The 25,106-nt window shown below is 26.1% G+C and overlaps 2 protein-coding genes across 4 annotated transcripts; one reads left to right on the top strand and one right to left on the bottom strand.

Annotated features, from left to right (window-relative positions):
* Positions 1 to 3,119: 3,119 nt before the first annotated feature.
* LOC112594199 (guanine nucleotide-binding protein G(s) subunit alpha) lies at positions 3,120 to 13,473 on the bottom strand. 3 transcript variants are annotated; one of them, XM_025338866.1, is made up of 12 exons: positions 12,631 to 13,472; positions 10,693 to 10,765; positions 10,573 to 10,627; positions 10,387 to 10,506; positions 10,209 to 10,306; positions 9,495 to 9,549; positions 8,178 to 8,251; positions 7,930 to 8,109; positions 7,667 to 7,865; positions 7,374 to 7,583; positions 4,372 to 4,542; positions 3,120 to 3,251 (listed from the first exon to the last, which is right to left on the bottom strand). In XM_025338866.1, exons 1-10 carry the CDS (start codon positions 12,767 to 12,769, stop codon positions 7,437 to 7,439), a joined length of 1,140 nt encoding a protein of 379 aa, XP_025194651.1. In that variant the 5' UTR covers positions 12,770 to 13,472; the 3' UTR covers positions 3,120 to 3,251; positions 4,372 to 4,542; positions 7,374 to 7,436. The 3 variants fall into 3 exon arrangements, with proteins under 3 accessions (XP_025194651.1, XP_025194652.1, XP_025194650.1); XM_025338867.1 differs by lacking the exon at positions 4,372 to 4,542 and having other exon boundaries at positions 12,631 to 13,473; XM_025338865.1 differs by lacking the exon at positions 3,120 to 3,251 and having other exon boundaries at positions 4,180 to 4,542.
* An 8,289-nt stretch (positions 13,474 to 21,762) lies between these two features.
* LOC112594223 (ribosomal RNA-processing protein 7 homolog A) lies at positions 21,763 to 24,454 on the top strand. Its single transcript, XM_025338906.1, has 7 exons — positions 21,763 to 21,787; positions 21,900 to 22,039; positions 22,306 to 22,428; positions 22,483 to 22,612; positions 22,682 to 22,847; positions 23,006 to 23,136; positions 24,345 to 24,454. Exons 1-7 carry the CDS (start codon positions 21,763 to 21,765, stop codon positions 24,428 to 24,430), a joined length of 801 nt encoding a protein of 266 aa, XP_025194691.1. The 3' UTR covers positions 24,431 to 24,454.
* Positions 24,455 to 25,106: the final 652 nt, after the last annotated feature.

Raw genomic sequence — 25,106 nt, 5'->3', positions numbered from 1 at the left:
AGTAACTTACAAGTAGTCCCATGTAGGTATATAATTTAATCCAAAGCATATAAATAAATTATATACCTACTTAATTATACATTTATACAACGTATTACTTATTATGCTTAAACATTTACGTAAGTATAGTCTTAATAAATCAGAACTATGTGTAACACATTTAAATAATATTGATGATACTAACACATGTATTTGTATATTTATTCACGTAGTAAAACCGTTCGAACAAATTACTAATTGAATGCGAAACCAGAGTACGCGCTCAACAGTAGGTATCTAAAAAAAAACTACTAAAAATAGTACTTTTAGTTATAAACATTATTTATTACTTAGAACAAAAAATTATAATTCAAGATTTTTATATTGTGATGAATGATAATTTAAAAGTTGACTACCTAATATTACCTATTCTATAAAGGACAGCATTATAAAAAATAATTGAATAGGTAAGTACCTAGTCGTTAAGAGGACGCCGCACCTGTATGTGTTATCTCCGTCTTATATACAACATGGCAAATTTTCGTTCAGAAAAATCCATTTATGTTGTTAGATTTAACATTGCAGTAAATTTACTTATTATCTATCAAACTTAAAGCTAAGAATTTTATCTAGGGAATCACATAGGCTTTTATTAATATTTTAATTTTAAACCGAGTTATAGCTGTATAAAATATTTAAACTTTAAAATGCTCATAATACTCACTTTAAAATTATAATATTAATAAAAGCTTTCATCATTGACTTGAAAAAATTCTTACCATTAAGTTTGATAATAGGTAAATTTACTCTAATGTTAAAGCTAACAATATAAAATAGATTCTGCTGAACGAAAATTTACCATGAATATATTCAAGACGGAGACAACACATGTGGATGGGGCGTCCTCTTAAGATCTATAGATTTTATTAGTTATATTTAGGAACTTTTAAATTTAAGTACAAAATTTAAAATTATATGCTCTTGTATATTTCTTAAATACTGATCTTACCTAATTCAAATAATCGATACAAAAAATAAATAAAGTATATTAAATTAATTATACCTATAAATCAATAATAGTATTTGGCCAGGTATTTTTTAGTTTTTGTATTAAACATTTAAACTAGGAATTTATAGTTATTAAAGAGTTTAAAAATTATATAATTTCACTTGGATACCTAACCTAAAGAAAGTTTCTTTTGTAATCTCTTAAATTATTTTTTAATTATAGCAAGTGTTAGTAAGTAAAATAAGTAAACTTATTTATAAATATCTATATAATATGGTTAATTTTTTTAATTGATGTTTTATATCTCTGATAATTTTAATGTATAATACCTATTACTTATACAATAAAAACTTTCATCTCCAGAACAACTGTATGTCTTACTATGTACTGTGCATTGTTGGAAATAACTATACCTATATTATGATTATTAAATTAACTTTTTTGGTTTTTTTTCATTAATTGAAACCAATTTAAATTTATAAATATGAATGTGTTTTTAAATAAATAATTGCTAATTAATAAGACATTTTTCTATAATCATATAATTTAAAAACTAGAATGGGGTGCTCTTATTTTCTACTAGACCTCTAGGTAGCTAGTTCTTACTAGTGTATCTAAAGTATAAAACTAAAGCAATATATAAATAATATAAAAAGTATTAACATATATTCTATGGTTTGAACTTGGAAGTGTTTTCAGTAAAACTGTAAAAAAGTTGTGATCCTCAAATCTAAAATAAGTACTTGAACTTTTTATAGAACTACAATCTTCTATTAATTATATAAAAACTCCCTACAGTATATTTATGACTTATTTAAACAATAACAAATATTTACAATCATAATTTTTAAAATAGATATTGAAATTTCCAGATTTAGAAACAAGTCTAAATTCAACAAAAATATCAAAAATGGTATGGTGTTTTGGTAAATATCAATAGTAAACTAATACCAATATCAAAGTTTGAAACACCTCCAGCGGCTCCAGCCTTGATCTAAAATTCCTTTTAAAATTAATACTATTGTTTTTAAATAACAATAAAATTGTCCAAATACACTTACATCAAACATTCATATTATTGATCCTACATTGGAATAAGTTAATCAGAAGAATTGTACATTAAAACAATTTCTAATTTGGATTAATAGTCAAATAATCATTAGAACAAAATGTATTAATAATTGAGAAAATTGTTACTAATTATGTATTGGTAGACATTTATAAAATTCCAACATTAAATTGATTTAATTGTTTAATCATGGTAGTGACCACATAGAGGAAATAACATATTATACTGAAAAATAATTTAAATATCTGATTTACTGAAATGTAAGATATCAAATGCATAAATATATCAATTATAAAAGTTTTGGAATTGTGTATTAAATACTATTGATAGACAGTAATGTGGGGTATGAACTCTGGTTGCAGAATAAGTAGATACCCAACCACTTCTTTTTTTTTATATATAAAATAAAATAATTAATTAATTGAGTATTAAAATATTCAAGGATACATAGAAGGTAAATTTTTTTTCTTTTATTATTATTATTATTATTTTAATGGTAAAATTACAATTAGCTATTTAAAACAGCAATTTCAATACCAATGGAAAAAAAAACAATAATAAAATAAATATATTATATATACACATTATATTATAAATATTATATATAATATGTATATATTGTAATATTATTTATTGCGCTAATTTTTCTTTTGTACAAAGTTATTACTCATACGCAATTAAAAAGTACAATATTATTTTCAACAATAAAATAAACCATAGAATAGAAAAAAAAAGTTAACAAATTTTTTTCTAAACTCCAGAATCTAATGTTTTTTTAAAAACTTCTTTTCTAAAGTTAATTTAAATAATAAGTAATCGAAACAATAAAATAAACACATTAATAAAAAAAAGAAAAAGAAAAACAATTCAACTAGGTTACAAATAATAAAGACAATAGGTATAAACAAAAAGCAATACATAATTGTATGTATAATAAACATATTTTTTATGTATAAAAAACTCAACAAAGTAGTAATATTTAATTATAATGTATTACATTTTTTTTTTTAGGTTATATATTACTATTATGCTTAGTATTTTATATAATATATATATATTATTTATATATATATATACATATACACAGATACACACATAATATAACATAATGAAAAGGACAACTAATTTTACAATAATGGTTTCAACTGACTCTCGCATGATGATGTTAAATATTGGCAGACCCTCACACTAAATCTATGTACAAAAAAAAAAATAATAATAATAATAATAATAATGATATAAATCAATACAATTTTAAAAAAGTCCTAATTTAATATCACCCTCTGAAGAAAAAACACTGGTTAACTTATAAAAAATTAAAATCAAAACCTAGATTTAATAATTGTACATGTTTTTTTTTTAGTTTAACAAGATTTGATAATAATGGAGGATGGGTAGAAGAAGGAAGTATAAGCAAGCAGCACCAAACAAAATGAAAATTAAAAGTAAAAGAAATAAATATAAACAAAATATTGGTGCATGTTCATGTTGCACAATTAATATTGATTATAAGCATAGGAAACTTATGTTCCATCTTTTAATAATGATTTTGTTATGTAAACAAATTATTGTTCTTTTAAAAATGCATATATTATCCCAGAGCAAAAAAATATATAATAACTTAAAAATATGACTTATAACAAGAAACAAATAATACATAATTTAAAGAAACTAGTAAGTTACAAACATAATGTAATAATTAGTTATATTTGTCTATACACGTAATTACATAAGATTTGGAAATTTTACCATTGGATTTACTGGTATAACATTCATAACGGTAATATTAAAAATTAATTTATATATATTTAGACGATAAATATATACTTTCAATTGTGCGATTTTTTTTTTTTTTTGTAATGGAACGTTGCAAATATTATATAGTTAAAAAAAAGTTATATTAATGCATACAATTATTTACATCATTGAATTTGGACATTCAACTGTAGTAAACAGGCTTGAACTAGGTATCCATTTTAATATAAATTATATAATCATTAGGTTAGGACATTATTGTATCTGGTAAATAATAGTTAACAATAATATAACCATTGACAATGTAATTTTACATACTATAATATTACTATATGTTAGAAAAATGTATCACCAATCTTAAAAGCAAAAAAAAAAACAAATGTATTTATTGGTGAATATATTTTATAATATTCATTGTACTAGACATTGAACAACATAATGAAACAGATATTAAATTAAAAATTAAATACTTTTATAGGATTTAAGTTTAATTGTTAATTTTTTTAAACTACTTCTACTAATAAATTATCTAAAATTGTGACTAGGCAAACATAGGTACCTATACATCTTCAAAGGTCCTAATATCTAGATATGTATTCTTTTTGCAAAATCCTTATTTGGCTGCTTGTAAAAGAACGCTCACCACAAAGAATCAATTTAATTACATACTACTGAAATGTTTAGGTTTGTTGAAATGATTTTGGATTTGATAACCTGTGATTCTGAAAATCTAATTAAGAAAAAAAATATGAATTAATTTCCAAAAACTATTTTACATGTTATGAATTGTATCATTCTATATTTATGATAAGTTAGAGTACTAAATAATTTTATTAACTACACATTATTAAAAACCAATTTTCAATCGAATTTGAAAGAACTAGATAAAAAGGGAAAAATCAAATTGTAGAATAAAATTGGAACAAACAATTAAAATTGAAATTTATAATATTATATCTAATATTGATGGTAAAATACTAGTTTAACAATTCAGATATGAAAAAAAAAAAGAAACATAATAATACGTCCTATATTTAGTCCTTTAGTAGGGACAATTTAAAATTAATTTTTTTTTTTTTTAAATAATTTAACAAGGTTATTTATACTTTATTAATACAATATTTGGGAAATTTCAGTATACATCATATAAATATTAAATTAAAAACCATTCACTATATTCAATTATAATATATATACTTATAAATTATTAAATGTAATTTAAATAATTTTAAATAATATTGTTTATTGTTTTTAATCTTTAAATCAATTAATACATTAATTAACCATAAAAATAAAAAGAATTTATGAAATATTAATTTAGTATTCAACATTATTGCTTTTGTTATATTATATGATTTACTTGTTAAAATATACATTAAATGATACTCCTATAAAAGTAAATATTAATTATTGTATAATTTGAATTATTATTTTATTTTATTTATAATAGTAGTTTTAATTATTGATATAAAAGTTATTCATTTTTAAATACATATTTATTTTTAACTCTAATTTTATTAATTACTAAGAGAAAAATTATCACAATTAAATGATTTAGTAATTTGTAATATCAAGTATGAAATTAAATATAAACTCAACATGTAAACTAAAAAAATTATACTAATAGTACAAAAAAGTCAGTTTAATAAAATTGGACAATTTATTTGTATGATGATTTGATAAATTTTAAAATAACTAAGTTTATCATTATTATTAAAAATTAAATTGAAATGATATATTCACTAATACTAGAACAAGGAAATCAAAATTTGCTTACTAAAAAACTGAATACATCTTGATAGGTCACACAATTTAACGCTACAACTAAATCAGTCACTACTTTAATTTGTCTAATATATAGAAGAATTGTTGATATTTTTTGAAAAATCTATGCAATATTTTGACAATTATAAATTTAATGCTTGTATAATTACGTTTCGCATATGTACATAAGTAGATTATACTTAAATAGTATTATAAATGTTTAGAAAATTAAGTTTAACTATCTATTATCACTGTAATAACACAATTAACAGTATATATTTTTTTAATCATAATATTATTATATTATATTTTAAATTCCAATATATTGGATATTAACTAAGATCTTTATGTTATAACAAATTGATAAATGTTTAACATAATGTATGAATGCATAATTTTACAAGCTTTACAGTTTATAATATAGAGTATATTTTCAAAAGCCGTTAAAATTTAATATTTTCTATTATATACTATACTGGTTAAAGTAGCAACCAAAATGACTTTAGTATAGGCTAAGTACTTTTTTTTTGAGACATATTTTAAGCAGGCGACCTTTTATGTTCGGTCTCCAATTTCTAGTCTTAAAAAAATATAGAAAGTATAAGAATATTCTGATATTAAATATTATTATATATTATTTTCAACAAAAAATAAATGTATGGTAAGTAATTTATAGATAGTAAATTATTTTAAAACATAAAATCATGTTATTATTTTGTACATAATATTATTAATTTTATTTTAAAATATACATCTATGTTATTTTTAGTTTTAAAAATGTTAATAGTATAATTGCATACATTGTTATTTTTAACGTTTATATAGACAATATAATTTTCTTACATTCAATTATGGTTTTATCATTTTTCAATTTTTATTTCTTAATTTTTTATAATAAATGAATATGACAATAGTGTGTATGAAAATAAAAAAAATACTTCACAAAAAATGAAGAATTCTCTTCTTGGAGGAACTTTGAATATTAAATAATTTTAACCTGTTTTAATTAATTATATAAATATAAAAATTAATTATTTTTATTCTTTTTCAAAAATTGTTACTTTTAATTAATTTTTGTTGTTTAATAATGTGAAAAATCTCATTATTCAATAAAAAAATACTTAAATGGATTTTTTTTTAATAAAATCATTTGATTCTTAGCATATTTAGTGCATAAAAATGTTTGCTCTTATTCAAAAATTAAATAAAAACACATTTATAATTTATGTGAATAATAAATCAAACGAGATATTTATTAACAAATAAAACAATAATAAATTTATTTTCTAATAGTCTTTGGTATGTTATATATAATTAAAGATGCGAATAGTTTAACTTAGAAAAATGAAAAAAAAAAAAACAAAAATAAAATACATAGGATATTAATATTTTGAGTATTTAAATATTAAAGATTTCATTAAAAATAAATAAAATTAATTATAACTCAGAACAATTAATACTGATAAAAAATATTAATGAATTAAAAATCTGTTGACCAAAGAGAAAATTAATTTATATTACTACGAATAATGATTTTAAAAATCAAAATTCCTATATAAACTATGAATAAGTATTTATACAGAGCAGTAATTATTTATTATAAAAATCATAATTTATAACTATATAATTTATTTATTTATCATAGTAATTAAACATAATAAATATATTGTTAAATTAATAAAATTTGGTACTTAATAAATAATAATAATAATAATAATTATGAATGTTTAAAATATGTTCAATAAAAATGATATTTAAGAACCCAAATTAATGGTTTCTTAAAACATAATTACTTACTCAAAATTGCTGCAGAATAATGAAGAGACCTGTGTATGTATATGTGAGTGGGTAAGGGAGAGATCATAGCAACTCGTACTGGCGCAGGTGCATCCTCTGTATGATGTCGCGACAGTCATTGAACACACGTCTGATGTTCTCAGTGTCAACAGCGCAGGTGAAATGTGGATAACAGTAATGTTTACCCTCGCCACTGGCAGTACTAATGCGCTATAAACCAATAATAAAAAACCTAATATAATACTTGTTATTTTACTATAAAAATAAACAAATTATAGATACAAATTACATACAAGGAACTCATCTCGGATGAAATATTTGGCGCGAATAACTGGAGGGTCTTCTCCTGGATCTGGAGTAGCATCCATTGGCGTTTGGTAACGGGTGAATTCTGCGAAATAATCTTCTAGCCGAGATTTACCAGCCTTGATTTTTTCGGCTAATAAGTCTTGTTTATTCAGAAACAATATCACTGATATCGTTCTCAACCATCTTTAAAAAATAAATAGTAAAAATATAAAGTTTAATAATAATAAAATAAAAATAAAATAAATACCTGTTGTTCCATATACTTCTGAACAAGTCTAATGACTCACGAAGTCGGTTTTGAGTGGGATCCTCCCTAAGGACCATATTGTAACTACTACAAGCAGTCACAAATATGATGGCAGTGACATCATTAAAACACTGTATCCATTTACGCCTTTCATCTCTTTGGCCTCCCACATCAAACATACTGAAAAAAAAGTATAATAAATATTAATTTATTTGGAACACTTAATTACATTTAATTTGTATACTTACTGAAAATTAACTTTTTCAACTTGAAATCGTGTTTCAAATATACCAGAAGTTAAAACACGGCACCTAAGTATGTCCTAAAAATAATTTATTAAAATTTAATGAAAAAATTTAATTTAAATTGATGTTTATTTTATAGTGTGTTTTTAACTATCATCATAAACTAATTTTGTAAGGAATATTTTTTAAAAGTATTTAATTAAATATATACTCTTAGAATAGTTATTTAAATACTAATATAATAAAAATAGTTTAAATATTAATATAACTAAAATAAAACAATACTATTATTGTAATAAACCTATTATAAATTATATAAGAAAATTAATTACTCCAGCCAATATTTTTGTGTACTCATGATGACAATAAAAAAATAAATTTGGGTATGTGTCTACTTATAAAGTTCTTATACATTCAATGTTATTGACAATCTAAAATATATCAGTTATGGATACCAATATTTGATAGGTAATCATTTACTATGTATGTGTAATTTATGCACTTTTTTTGTATAATTCATAAAAGCCAGTTATATTTTTATTGAAAACAGAATAGTATTTGATACAAAAAAAGTATTTGAATACTTTTATACAACATTTCTACTCAAATACTTTACAACATTGAACATTTGTATGCATTAATTTATACTTAATGCAACTCATGGTTAATATTTATTTGATATTGATAAGGTTTTTATATACTAATTTATTAAGTAGTCACCAGTGACAAACTATATTTTCATTAATATAACATTATTTTATTTTATTATTAATTTACTTTGAATTATTATTATACTGAAATAACTATAGAGAATAATTTTTTTTGAGGGTTGGGCCAGCTTGACATAGAAAGAAAACATAATTTTTGGATAGTTTTAAATAAAATGCATTTTAATTTTTTAAGGGTTGGGCTAATATAATTCTCTACCCCTTAACTATATATGTATTAATCAGTATTTGTATAACTACATTAAAAGTTAATAAGTCATAATCTTTGATTATCATGTTTTTTAAATTTACCACTTGCAATTACTAGCTATGTATTGGCATTAGTTTAAGATTAAAAACATTTTTAGTATAAGTATAAAATTTAAATATATAAACTGATTAATTTGATGCAATTGCTTTTGACACATTACTATTAAGCTTAAATAATAAATTTAAGATTAATAAGTTACATATTAAACTAGAAAAATTACCTAGTAGGTTAAACGTTATTTATTTTAAATTAATCACAAACAAAAATTTAAAAAAAAAAAAAAGGTTTTGTAAAAAAATGTAAAAACATACAAGTAAAATTAAGTAAGAATATTATAATTACTTGTTCTGAAGGGGTATAATTTACTTGCTTGATAATGTGTACTTGATCAAGGAAACTGAAATAAAAAAATTATATATTTAATTATTATACAGAGATAGCTTATTTATTCTTTTTCTTATTTAAAATAAATATTTGAATATTTGAATGATTTTATACTACTAAAAGATTTTTCTAAGACACATTTAACCTAACCTAAGTATATTGTAGAAAAAACACAAACCTATTATTATTTAAATATAGTTTATATCTCATGTCATTATATCATTAAGATAAAAGAAATGAAACATTTTAAATTATGTAATAACTAATAATCAATAAACCTAAATCAACAAAAAAAAACATGTTTAACATAAATTTCTATTTGAAAAATAGTAAATTAAACTCTCTTAAATGCAAATATAGTACTTAATAATAATAACAATAATAATGAAAATGTAAAATAAATAATTTAATTAATACCAATTGTTTTGCAACTAAACAAAACAATAAAATAAAATAACCAAACAGAGAATTTTAAATTTAAACATTACTTTTTCAAACTAAAAGAGGACACTACATTTTGTACTATGATAAGTAAATTCATAACATAGATATATTATGTTTTTGAATTATTTCATTGATTACACCTGTAGTTTTGTTTTATATACATATATATATATACATAAACAGAAATGTTAAGATTACAATTTGAGAATATTGAAGTGAAATACTTACTATTTTGCACAGTCAATGAGTTGATATTCATTAGATCTGTCAAAACAAGACTGTACACCTCTATCTTTCCACAGTATTTCTGTGTGTTCATAAAACTCCTATGAAAAAATAGTATTTAGAAAAAAACTAATGACAATATAAGAGTAATTTACCATAAACTATTAGAATTATTACTCACCGTCGTATATTCAAAGTTATGTTGGGAAGCAACATCTTGCATGTAATCGACTCTAAATTGATTTTCTGGGTGTTCTAATTGTACTGGTGGGGTGAGTGTGCTCATGGCACCTGTAATTGTCTATAAAAATAAATTTATATATTGCATATGTTCATATATAATATTGAATGACAAGAATAAACTTACCAATATGGCATCTCTAATATTTTTTTTAATATCTTCAATTTTTTGTTTTTTCTCTCTATAAAATTAATTTACATTAATTAGAAATTCAAAAAGTAATATTATTTTATTATTTATACATACTCTTCACTAAATCCATTTACGTGCAATATTCGCATTTGTTTAACAATTGTGCTTTTACCAGATTCTCCAGCTCCTACAAGAAAAAAAATAATATAACTTGAAAATTTGAAAACAAGCATTTATTAATTTTTGTAAGTTTCTATATTATCCAATTTTTTTAATATTGGTTATAATACACAATATGATTTGTCTAAATATAAATATAATTCATTGTGGTAATTTCCCAAGGATATTCATTGACAGTAAATTTGGTTAAGACATGGTTTAAGTATCAGCTACTATTGTTTCATTCAACTATCTTAATTTATTATTTCAGTATTTTATATTTTACATTTTTCAATAACTATGAATAGTGAAATACTACTGAAATAATAGAATATTTTGAAAACAAAATATTCTCATTATTGTTGGACGTGACAATAATACTTCCGTCAATTAGGAATCAGTGTTTAAAGTTTTGAAAGGAATTCTCTTTATTTTAACAATCTGTTTAACTATTCTGAGCATTAGTCTTTCTTTAATTCATTAAAACTTATATTATTGCTAACCATACCTAAACTCTTTTTTGGGTATATCATCGAGATAGATATATTCTTTAGAAAAAAAAAGGTACATTCATTTGAACAAATATTGATGTATAACAAGATAATCTGTTAATATTACCAACACACATTTTAAGAGAATGTTAAATGAAAAAAAAAAAATGTAAAGACATCAAAATAAATGTAATGTTACGCTTAAAACATTTTTATATAAATGTGTATAAAATTGTGTATTTTTCTGGTAGATGTTATGAGAAAAATATAAATTTAAAACTAACCAAGACACAACATTTGGCATGTTTTCAAGTTTATATTTTTAATCGATTATATTATACACTATCATGTTTAGTTTATTAACATAGTTATACTGTCGTCTGTCACATGTAAATATTGTAATTAGGTAAAAAAATTATACATACATGTATATCCTAATATATAGGAGAAAAATATAAAATAAAACAAGTTTACTGATGATTGATACTTGTTGGTAAAAATGAAAAGTTAAGATTACAATCAATAATTACATCTTTCAATTTCAACTACTTTCAAGGACACCAATGATTTAAGAGAATAGCTAATCAAACACTCAAAATCCAAGTAAATGTGTACTTATACCTATAGTTTGAATTGAATATTCACAATAAAGATACAAAATGAAAATATTGATCATATTATCATTTATCTTTTACAAAAATAATTATTCAATACAATCGTCAAGAGGTAAGATAAACCACTGATATCTATGACCTAGTCTTTCAGGAAAATTTTTAATATACAAAACATTCTCGGTTTAAACTTAAAATAAAAATTATGCGCCATAAACAAATTTTACTGCAATAACAATTATGGTAATTAAAATATAGAAACTTTGAAAATTGTAAGAAGACTTCAAGGGACTGACTTAGAGCACCACTCAATATCGATTATCAACAAGCAAGAGTGATAATACATATAATTTACATTGGTATTGTATTAGTATAAAGGTATTATTAGACTGAAGAGAAATTGACAAAGAATACAGAGAAAAATCCATGCAGAAGACCAAAGAGGCAATACACAGAAATTGCTGATTTCTTAAGACTATTAAATCAATCACAACAAGCAAACGTTTTGAAAGACACTAGAAACAATTGCACTGTGCAGATCTTGATAGCCAATAGTGGTTAGATAATATATCCAACATTTGATGAAGCCCAAAATCAAGGGAAGTTTTGGCAGAGCTTTAGGGTTAGTACTTGGCGAGCATTTATCAGAAAAAGGGTGGATCATGAGTGGGAATGGAAAGCGCTGGTGACAAACCAGGACTAGTAGTGTTCTCACAACGGCTGACGAGAGTGAAATGTGAGACAGGAGAAAAATTTTAATTTTTCAAAAAAACATAGACCCTCTCACTCACCCAACAACAGTAATCTGTGTGTGGCCCTGTACACCTGTTTGTCCTTTTGCAGCTGCTGGTTTATCTTTTTGTTCGTCTCCTTGCCCTTTTTCGCATCGTCGTGGTCCGTCTTGGCCGCGGCGCTTCCAAAACACCCCATAACATTAGGCCAGCCTATTTTTGTGGCTTTCCGGCGGGAGGGCGGCTGCGGCTGCTGCTGCGGCGGCGGCGGCGACGGCGGGGCGGAGGCCAGCACTAGGCTACGGCTCGTTTAGAGGCGACACCGGTTTTATTGTTATTGTTGTTACTCGTTCGCACCACCACGAAAACAATAACGACGGGGCGACGACGACGACGACGACGACGACGACGGCGACGGCGGCGGCGGCGGCGGCAGCGGCGGCGGCGGTGACAACGACGACGACGGCGGCTGCGGCGGCGGCAGCGGCGGCGGCGGCGACGACGACACCACTATACGCGGCGAGCAGTAGCGGTGGCGGACGATGTACACGGGCCGAGGAGTGTGTGTGTGTGTATATGTGTGCGTGTGTGCGTGTGCCCGTGTGTGTATGTGTGCGTGTGACAGTGGTCGTTGGGAACGGTGGGAGCGAACGGTGCGCGAGCACGGTGAACGGGCAGTGAGGTGGCGCGTAGTGCCCAAAAACGCGCGCGCGGTGCTGTTATCTATATATCACCGTTCGCATACGCACACATACACACACACACGCACACATACACACACTCTCGGCGGTTCGCTGCTGCTCTGCTCGCACACTCTCACACTCACGCGCACACAACACTAGCGCGCGCATACATTCACGCGAAAAACACACTACCGTCGCCGCTCGCTACTACTTGTGCTTCTGCCTTCTGCCGTTGCCGCCGCCGCTGGTGGCAGTAGTAGTAGTAGTGGTAGTAGTAATAGTAGTAATAGTAGTGTAGTAGTAGTAGTAGTAGTAGTAGTAGTAGTAGTAGTAGTCGTAGTAGTAGTCGTAGTAGTAGTCGTAGTAGTAGTAGTAATAGTAGTAATACTAGTACTATGAGTAGTAATAGTAGTGGTGTTGGTGGCGGTGGTGTTGACGGTGGTGGTGGCGCGTGCGCTCTCTCTCTCACTCACTGGTAGTCTCCGCACCACACGCTCCTCTCTCTCAATCGCGTTCGCTCGCTCGTTCACACACACGGTGCGTGGCCACACGCCGACACTCGCACACCTCCGATACTACTAAACCGCGAACATGACACCCGTCACGATCCTCTAAACACATACATAATATGCACACTCGTCGGTGTGTCGTGGACGCGCGCTCAGTGCCGGCGATCTCTTTTTGCGCTCGCTCTTCGAAAATAATTGCTATTGTTACCCTTGTGGGGCGGTGGCAGAAAATCACATGGTTATTACAATTTTCGCAAACCGTCAAGACGAATCGCTTACATCGTAAATTATTGCGGTATGTAGTCGAAGTCGCAAGAGTGTGTTATCACCATTCATTAGTGTCTGCAGATTGTATCTACAAGGTGAAGCGGGTAGCTGATAGTTAGCGAAAAAAGTTTATTCTAGATTTAACCGTGCATTAACCAAACGTGATCGCCGGAGGGTCAGCGCAAACGAGGGAGTTGTGGGCTGTCGAGGTACCACGAACGAGCTCAGCAGCTGAAAGCGTCGCACCTACAACGGAACAACGCTAAGGCTAAACGCCGGTGGTTGTGTGGTGCGCGCGCGGCACGTTGCAGTACGCCGTGCGATAGTCGTTCCACCCCGTTACATGGAAAAAAATCATAGAAAACTGGTTCTTTAGGGAAATAAGTTCGGTGGTATGATAGCAATACACGTTCGCCGGACGGGCGGACGATAATACGGTTGACAGATTGCATTGGCATAGGTCCATTACTACTCATATTCTCGATTAAATTCGCTAGCGACAGACGCTACCCTCGCGTTTTCTGTAGAGTAACTCGATACACCCTTAGCATCACCACCGGTTGGTTAATAACGCTTGACTGCTATCTACACGTGTCACTGGACGCCGCCGCCGCAGCGTATATTTTTAGACGCGTTTGCAAAAAATGGAATCTGCGACTATAATAATAGTATATTTTGTATATTATATATTTAACTCGTCATATAATATACACCGCATATCAATTACCAGACCGCTATTAATTAATCATGTATAAAAAAAATTCATTTATTTTATAATAACATTTGTGGTGCGTTAAATATGAGGGTTGGAAATTCCCTGATAACTGTAACCAATGCCGTTTTGAGAACTGCAAATTGTAGAAAAATATAAATTATCTTGCCAAAAATGCTATTAGTCAGTTTTTGCTTCATACGCGAACCGTTATTGTGCACATTGAGTGTAGGTATTTTATAAAATATTATGCTATGGTAGACGCATGATATTAATTTTATAGTTTATTTATAGTTTTATAGATACTTATGGACCGTACAGACATTATTTGACTACTGTATGAACTATTATATTTTAATATTATAATATTATTAATATTAATTATTAAGTCCGCCAGATTAAGTTAGATTAGTGTTATTTTGTTTATTTCATAACTCATATGTACGATGAAGGGACATAAACAGTGAATTTTTGAGTGCTCTGTTGAATTACAGATAACTTTGAAAGTATCATTAATTGATATACTGAATTACTGAAGTGATTACAAAAATATACATGTCTTGTTTACTCTATTTTATTACATTAATTTTAAATTTTTATTTATTGCACCAATACGATCTATACCGATATAGCCCATACAAACGAAGTACTCAGGTTTGTACATGGAGAATCTTAATTTACGGTCTATTAAGTTAGGTAATCCCTTCCCACATTCACCCTTCACATAGCCACACAGTGGTAGTGCGAAATTTTTTTCCAGCGAGACGAGAAAATTTCAGTTGCATTACCCACATATTTTATTTCCTCACTGCTCAGTACTGTTCAAGTTGATTAATTTTTTTAACAAGATATGTGATTTAAGGTATAGTGAATTTTAAAGTATTTAAAAATGTATGAGTCATTAAGACTTTGAGTGAAGTAATTAATGTATTTGTTTTACTATGATACTATGTGGGTCTGTTTTCACTTTTTAAAGCAATATAAATGCTTTAAGAATCAAACTTAAATTTAAAAAGTGATTTGTTAATAGAAATTCAAATTTTTTACCAAATATTTATAAAAAAAATTTCCAAGACCATTTTTTTAAAATATTTTTAAGCTTCATTAGAAATTTATAGAAATTTAAATATTTAAAATTTTTTTTCTATGATAAAATATATTTAAAAAAAAATACTTAATATAGTGTGTTTCTCACAAGTTTTTTTTACAACTAATAAATATCGAAATACAATGGTGTGCATAACTTTTAATGCATAAATCTATATATTAAGTTCGAATGTTGACAAGATTAGATATTTTATTGATAAAAAAAATAAATTTTAATTATTTTATTGTAATTCAAAAATTTTTACTTGTGAATTGAAATTTTTCACTATAATATATATTATTGTTACATAATGATATTTTAAAAATATGTTAATTAATTTAAGCTATTCTTACTATGAGTTTAATACTTATTAGCATTCGATTTACAGAACAACGACATTTTTTTTATGTATAGCTTGATTAATGAATGGTAGTCAGTAATATTATTCAAAAGAATATGATAATGAAATTGCTATATAAATATATTATTATGTTTCTGGAAAAAAAATGTTCAATCTACTACAATACTAATAAAAAAATAAATCATTAACTAATTGATAATTTTAAAAATTGTAGTCTAAAATTAATAATAATTTCAAAATATAATTTATTAAATATTTTTTTTTTACTCATTATTTTTTAATACGAGTATGCAGTGTGGAAGTAGAAAAAACCTCACTGATAGGGTAAATAACATTATATTCATATTTTTAAGTGAAAACTTTAAATGTTTTCACAATAAAAAAAAAATTAATTCTTTGAAATATTTTTTTGTTTTAGTTTTTTTTTCAGAATAACTTACAACTTGCCACAAACAAGCAATGTATAAACCACATATTTTGTTCTCGAATGCGTAATGCATAAAACGCGACCCTCAACAATCCAAGCGACGAACGTCGTTATCGCATTTCCTTTTACGCATTTCACCGTATCCCATACTCATGAAGTATAATAATAATGATTATTATTATATATATTATATTTATATGTCATATAAACACTACTATATGTCTATATGCCCAGCAAAATTCAACAATTGTTATTATTTAATGTATAGTGGACGGTGATATACATAAACGTAATCCGGGCAGTGGGCAACAGACAATTGTATCTTTTTGCCCCCTGTTATAAGTTTAAATTAAATTAATTTAAATATTAAAAATAAAAAATAAAAAATGGACAAAGCATCGTGATATATTTTTTTTATTCCAGTTAAAAATAATATTAAATAACTATAGTATCTATAATATCGTTCAATAATGTTAGCGTATAATGTATATACCATTTAAATTTTTTCGACTGTTTTAAGAGTTATTAATTCGAGAAAAAATTCCTCTTTCTATACCTACTATACCTAATAGATTTTTAGTTTTTCCACAATCTGCCCCTTTCTCCAAGACCCAAGAATACGCCTATAGTTGTATACATGGGCCTCCAAAAGCGAAGGGGGCAAGATGGGGCACTTCCCCTTAAAATTTTAAATTTGTTACTTAATTTTAATAATTTAATGTAATAATGAATAATGCATTATAAATAAAATGTATAAAAAAATCTATATTCATTTTTTAAATTAATTTTGCCCCCTCCCCCTCTAGAAAAATGTCTGGGGACGCCCATGGCGTAGGTTTCTTTCAATTTCTTTCAATTTTGAAAGTGACACCAAAATGGAGCAAAAAAATCGTCCAATAGCTGGTAACATATTTAGTGGTATCTAAATAATGACCACACGCTGTATAGCATATGAAAATATTACAGGATTGACCTTTTTTTTTCATGATATTTATTTATAATATCGAGAAAAACATATTTTACCTTATAGTTAGATTTAATTTATAAAATAATATAATATACATTATATATGCATAGTAAATCATGCATAATTACATTTAACTTCATAATAATCAGTATAATAGTACAATTAAACTATGATATGTATTCATTGATAATTTTTTTTGATCACTATTTTATGAGTTTGTAGACTATAGATTATATTATGCAAGTTAATTGTGCATGCAATAAACAGTTGAAATAGATACTAGATGTAAGATGATATAAATTGAAAAATTATGAAAAACTTTATGATTTATCATAGAGTATGATAAATTAACAATTAACAAAAAGAATCAAAAACATAATGGAACAAAACAAAAACAAAAATCATGAGTTAGATCTGTGTATCTACTGAAGAAAGGCATATTATTGAAATACAGGGTCCAGCAGTGAAACGGAATGATTTAGATATTTAATTATTATTTAAAGAATGCATTTATTTTAATAAATATAAATATAAAGTATTAAAGTTACAATTTGATATTCAATACAAAAAATACTATTTTTTATGTACTATGTTTGCCAAATGACCTCCATTGTTATGTATGCATTCTTGTTGCCGGAACTTAAAGTTCAATATTTTCAGGGGTTCGAACTGTTCTTGTACTCCCATCTCTATTTTTAGTTGTCGATCCAGTTTGCTTGAGGTTATTTACCAATTTTCGAACTGCATTATCTGACGGAAGAGGCTGGTTGCACGATATTTTGAAATGACGTCAAAAAACACGACGTGTTTGAATAAAACTCTTGTAATTTTGAAAATATGCTTTAACAGCAAAGCCGCGTTGTTCAACCGACCAACGATTCATTGTTACTAAATGGTAGATCGCGATGTTAATGATGGTCGGAATACGAAGCACCCACCATCACATAACGACCTTTTATCCTCCTCCTTAAATCATCCGGTTTTACTGCCGGACCCTGTAATAATAATCATCCTGGCCAGAGTTGAATTACTCATGAAATTAGTCGACTTGAAAGTAGAACAAAAATAAAAATTGTAATGGTACTATTATAAATATCCGAATACTATGTTGTTTAGAAGACACAGAGCATCTATTCAACCATTCTCAAATAATTATAATATTTATCGATCTATCAGATATCTTATGTGATAAATGCAATTGTCATTGTTGTTAAGTCAAAATCCGGGGATTTTTTCCTTATGATATATAACACTAAATTTTTTATAGGTATATTATATTAAATTCAGAAACTTTTAATTATTATTAATATTTACAATCGTCAATCAGCAGTGGTGTATTTACGAGGGGGGGGGTCCCCCGGGTCTCGACCCCCCCCCCAGAAAAAAATAATATTAATTTATATTATGTGTTTTTAATGTTTGTATTACAATATTTTTAAAAATAACTTGGGTTTAACTATTAATTGACATTTATTTTCATAATAATAGTGAAATATAATATAATATAAATAATATTATTAAATCATAACTCGTATGTATTTTATTATAATGTTATAAACTTATATTTAATATAAAGACCCCCCCCTCCCCACAAAAAATTTGAAAATACGCCACTGTCAATCAGTATTTAATGTAATATAATAAGCAGATTTGTTGTACCTTAACATTTTAGTTTCTTGAAGTTTGCTAATTCCACCTTGATTACATGTATAAATGTTATTTTTATATCAATATAACGCGTTATTGTAGTGCTATTAAGCTCGATTCATTCATAAATTTATATAGTAGATAATCTAATGATGATTCATAAGTCATCACACCGATGGCTGATTACCATGAACTATTATATTGTATCTACAGTGTAGTAGATGTAGCATGATTTAAGATCTTACTGTAGGTGTAAAACTATCTGGAAAACTAATTTACTGTTTATTATTTAATTTTAATATGACTAATAATTTGTACTTATAGAGGTATTTTAGTGTATTACACCATTAAAATGTAGGTAAATAAAAATGAACATTGTGATGTACCTATTTATAATTAAGTTAAAAAAACGACTAGACTACTAGAGTACGTAATGTGGGGTGTTATAGGTATAATCATTAATTAATATGAAATCTATATAGATAAAAGAACAATAATTATATAAATAATTTAAAAAATGAAATATATTTAGAAGTATTTGCCTTTATCAGCTTTGTCTACAAACAATAACAACGTACTATAGACTCACTTGAAGATATTAAACAAAAACAGGTACAGAATATCTGAAATAAATAGCCCTACATGTTTCAAGTGGGTCCCTTCACATGTCGGGATATAAGGAAATGAGAGAACTGACACTACAGCCTATGAAGTCACCACATTTTTTCTTTCCATAAAGATAAACACGCTAACATCATCCGAAACTTCCAACATCATACAGCATAAAATAATGGAAGAATCTATTATATACTATCATATATCTACTAAAAAATATTAGTCAAACCTTCCTCTCTCCAACAAACTGAGAAATGTAAAATTATTTTATTTTTTTTATTAAAATATCCTCTTAACACCTCTAAACGAAGAGAGGAAGTAAATATTACTCGAGCTAAAATAGACCACTCATATTTAACACATGCTTATCTCATCAGAAAATAATCAGCCCCCCAGTGGTAACCAATGGAACATTAACAATAGAATATATAATCTTAAATTGCGCCAAATACACGAAAGCCTAAAACGATAAGACCCTCAAAAACCCCATCACACTCCACCAAGCATTCAACGAAGACAATATGGACTCAATCAATTCATTTTTCGTAGTATAAACATAAGCCATAAACTGTAATCTATCTTAAAAACGTCAATATTCGTATAAAGATATAATGTAAATTTGTTTGTATTACTTTAATGCAGGCTAAAAACCTTTGCTTTTGAAGCCGTAATAAATTTATAAAAAAAAAAAAAAAATATTTGTCTTAAATTTCGAATTAATAGATTAAAGAATATTTCCGAACGTCAATATCTATTCTTGGTAATGGAGGGTACGAGTCGGTAATTTGTGACTTGTGTAATGTGTATAAATTTAATCAGTGCGGAACATATACTGATACTTATAATATTAAATCTATAAGCGGAGCTATCAATTAGAATTTACATTAAAATGTACAGCACAATAATGTTTGAAAGTTCATTGATGTCTTTTATAGTTATGTATAACAAATACGCTATTTTTCTAATTATAATATTAAGGTTTAGGTACCAGCTATAATATATCTATATCTAATTTAAATTATTAAATTAACAAATTTGAAAATGTAAGGTTATCGCTTATGGATGAGAAAGTTGAGGTTTTTTTTACTAGTTTATTGTGTAGACTTGTGTAAAATTTTAATTGCTTAATTAATGATTATATATGTATGTATAGTTTACACCTGAATTTATAACATAGTATTATATACTATACACTACTGCGGTGTTTCTCAACCGCGGTGTTCCACGGAAATACGGAATACAAGTGTGCCGCGACCGAGATACATGTGTATAGTGTTATTAGATAGGTATTGTTTATGTACCTATTATGGCCAATGAACATTAATTTTACTTAAAATATTATTTTCACTTGAAAAATGAAATTATTATTTTACTTTGATCTTCATCATAGATTCAATATGTTTTTTTTTAATTTTCTTATCGAATTCTCAACGTTTCTATTTGCGCGTAATAAAGTCTTTCGTGCACATCTTGCGGTAGATCATTAACACGATGAAGATTTTAATCAAATGAAATAACGTTTAATTATAGATGTGATGGTCGCGACTTGCCGCGGCGAATACGAAGTACGGATAGGTATAATATCATATTATATATTTTTATTTCATCGCCATGCGTTGTCGCAAAATAAAAAATAAGTGCAGGCGCCCAAAAAAAAAAAATCAGGAGCAGTGTCGTACGATCAATGTTTTGAGAGTTAGCGCTCGTGATTTCCACACACTGTACAGCTATGATTATAAAGGTGATAACAAATTGAATGTATGGTTTGTGATAATGATTATAAAAAAAATAGTTATGTATTATTCACGTGTGTTAATACTGTATTACTGTTAATTCTTGACTCTTGCTAATACTTATTACTTAATAAAAAAAATTTATTAATTTAGTACTTGACTCTTATTACTTGATAATTGCACCATGGAAGACTGTGTTGGCTTTAAAGGTAATTAAAATTTACTTAAATACTACTTCATTGTTATACTAATAAGCACTAAGCATATAATCCATTTTAAGAATTTTAAAATCGTAACTTATTATTTATTATATTTTTGCAGTTCTCCCAGTGAAAGTCAATGAAAATTCCAAAGCTATTCGTCATTTATTTTTAAAAATGCATCTAACCAGAGACAAATGTGCTCAAAAACCAGAATATCAGACATTGTTTGTGCTTGGTGTTCCTGAATTTTGCAATCAAGTAATTATCCATATAAAACTAATTTAATTTATATATATTTTTATAAAAGTTATTAATTATTCAATAACCAATAAACTACATATATTTATAAAATAAGGTAATTTTAACTATTAAGTAATTATCAAATACACTTTTTAACCAAAAAGATTTTAAACAATTTGGTTAATTTATTATATGTTAATAGAAAATATTCGAATAATTATAAAGTTCTATTATATTTATTTATTAAAACAAATATTTTATCTATTTTAATTGTATAATTTTAGAAAATTATGAAACACGCATTTCGTCGTTGTGGTAAAGTAAAATCTGTATATTTTCACAATGAACCCACTCCAGTTGAACCAGAAGTAATACCATCAAAATATTTCATTCCAAAATTGATTAAGGTATGAGCATTCACTTTATTTGCGTATTTAATATATAATAGGTTATAATTTCAGGGCTTTAAAGTGGCTTATGTCGTGTTTGCACATACATCTGGCTTAGAAAATGCATTATCACTGAAATGTACTGAAAGTGATCCTTTTATATTGTCCACAGAATCTGCTCCTATCAAAAACATAGTAAACCGTAAAAAAGCAAATATAAATTATATAATATTAAAGTTTACTTGATTAATTACTTAATTTTTATTTTTAGGATGGTGTGAGAATTATAATGATAATATTGTTGATGTAAAAGAATTACAATCTGAAATTGATACGTACATGTCTGAGTATGATAAAAAATCAGCAGCACGAATACAGATTGAAAAAGAAACAGTTGACAATGAAGATGAAGATGGGTGGAAAACTGTTTCTAAAAAGTAAAGTTTTTATTATTTTCAAAGAAATCATTTCAAATTATTATTATAATTTAATTAAAGAACATAAGAGTTTGAAATGGCAAATTTAAAGAAACTTTTTGTAACCAACTGTATTTATTAATTGTAAATTACTTATTATTTTTCATTTACATTTTTAGAGGGCGAAATCCTGGATTTGCACGCAAGGAGGCTATTAAAAATAATATAATGAAAAATGAAGCTAAGAAAAAAATAAAGAAAACATTAAAAAACTTTTATCGGTTTCAAATTAAAGAGACTAAAATGAATCGTAAGTATTTAAAATACTACAATCTAATACTTGTATAAAAATATAAAATTGTATAGATAAAATTATAAGTACCATTGTTATATCTGTAATTAAAGTATGAATACTATGGTATATTATGTTTATAAATATTGAAAATTTATACTTTTTGTTACATTTCATTTTTATTTTGAGGTTATTTTTTCAAATATTATGACTAAAAATACAGTCAGACTTAGTTAACTTGAAGTTAAAAGGGCCGGCAAAAAAGTTTGAGTTATTTAAGAATTCAAGTAATCCAAAAACCCAAAAATAAATTTCAAAATACATATTTTATTTAAAACAGTACAGTATTTTCACATTAAAAAAAAAAAACCAGGTGTTCTTATAAAAAACCCGTTATAATGTATGATATATTTATACATGAGTATTTATTGTACATATTATAATTTAAAAATGTAAAAAAAAAATTATTTAAAAAAGTATTAATTTTATTGGAAAGTTTTGCTGTTGATCGCAGCATTTGCAATGAATCATTCAATTTTATTTAAAGCTTCAATAAATTTATTACTGACTTCTGGTTTATTATTAATAAATCATCTCAATTTGTTATAATGTATCTATGCTTTTACAATTGTGAGAATGAAGGTTTAGTACATTCTTGTTCCTTTTCATCTGATGATTGAGTACTTGTTACTGTCATTACAGACGTCAAAATGTCTAAATTTGATAAATTTTCACATACTTCTAAGTTGATGTCTATGTTGATATAGTTTTTGAAAAGAATATTTATACCTTGTTTCTCATCCTCTAGTATGATAACACTAATGGACTTGTTTTTGATAGTAAATATAGATGTATGGAGTATATTGACATTTTGTAATTTTATGAATAAAATCGAAATTGAGTTGCTCTAAAAATATTGAAGTTAAACAGGATTTTTTACATTGTTTAAATAGAAAGTAATTCCAGGGACCAGGGAAAAAATTTAAGATATTAGTGATTTAGAGTTAACTTCGTTCGACTGTAGTTTCTACTTTTTTTATTTAACAATACAGACATTTTAATGTAAATTTATTATTTTATGTGTTAGTACATATAATCTTTTTTATTATGTTATTATTTATTTATTTTTTTTTTTAAAAAGTCTAAACTTTCAGTATTATTTATCACGGAAATCATAGTTTGCAATACAAATATATAAATTATTAATAAATATATTATTATTTTAGAATTAATGGAGTTACGCAACAAGTTTGACAATGACAAATCAAAAATTGAATTATTAAAACAGAGCAGAAAATTTAAACCTTTTTAATATAGATGTATGTTAAATAAATTATACCGTGTTTTGTTGGATGAAAAATTGTATGTTTTATTAAAATCCTTTTGCTCAATTATAATAATTGTTAAAAAACAAAAATGTCTTTATATAGTTATTTTAAATTGTGAAAAACTAGTAACAATTATATACAGAATTTACAGAATACATAGTATACTTGAACAGTTTCATAAAAAATACTAAGTTATTAGCAAAGATTTTTTTACTAGTTCAGCCTAATAATATATTAGAAAATTTCCTGAAAAATGTTTTTTATTGTGATTTGTATAAACAAAATTTAATTTCTAATAAATATTGAATTTGTTATGTCCATAGTGCATGTCATTACTACAGCCTAAATATTTGAATTGATTTTTTTTATCATGTTACATAAATTATATTTTACTGTGGAAAAATATTTTAGCCCTGATGACATTAAAAGTGATATTTTAAGATAAGATAGTTATGAAAATATTACAAAAAAATTCACCACCATTAAGAATAGACATAACCAATTAACCTCTAGGACATTTATTTCGGTAATTATTTTTTTGTTAAATATTTATAAAAAAAATGATATTGAATATATTCCTGTACCCATGGTAGAACCTGCACTAGAGGCTAGCCTAGGAGTCAATGTATCCTAAATATGACCTTAGTGCTGTTAGTCTTT

This window comes from Melanaphis sacchari, unplaced genomic scaffold, assembly GCF_002803265.2.
Source record: "Melanaphis sacchari strain LSU unplaced genomic scaffold, SCAv2.0 Contig221_pilon_pilon, whole genome shotgun sequence".
NCBI classification, from domain to species: domain Eukaryota; kingdom Metazoa; phylum Arthropoda; class Insecta; order Hemiptera; family Aphididae; genus Melanaphis; species Melanaphis sacchari.
The sequence above is the reverse complement of the archived record's forward strand: the minus strand, read 5'-3'. Positions and strand labels throughout refer to the sequence as shown.

Excerpts from the sequence above, each read along its gene's own strand:
- LOC112594223 (XM_025338906.1), top strand. The coding sequence starts at position 21,763 with ATGGAAGACTGTGTTGGCTTTAAAG. Across the intron at positions 22,040-22,305 it reads TTCCTGAATTTTGCAATCAA|AAAATTATGAAACACGCATT; the intron begins GTAATTATCCAT and ends GTATAATTTTAG. Across the intron at positions 22,429-22,482 it reads TCATTCCAAAATTGATTAAG|GGCTTTAAAGTGGCTTATGT; the intron begins GTATGAGCATTC and ends TTATAATTTCAG.
- LOC112594199 (XM_025338867.1), bottom strand. The coding sequence starts at position 12,769 with ATGGGGTGTTTTGGAAGCGCCGCGGCCAAGACGGACCACGACGATGCG. Across the intron at positions 10,766-12,630 it reads ACACAGATTACTGTTGTTGG|GAGCTGGAGAATCTGGTAAA; the intron begins GTGAGTGAGAGG and ends TTTTTCTTGTAG. Across the intron at positions 8,252-9,494 it reads ATTATACCCCTTCAGAACAA|GACATACTTAGGTGCCGTGT; the intron begins GTAATTATAATA and ends AATTATTTTTAG.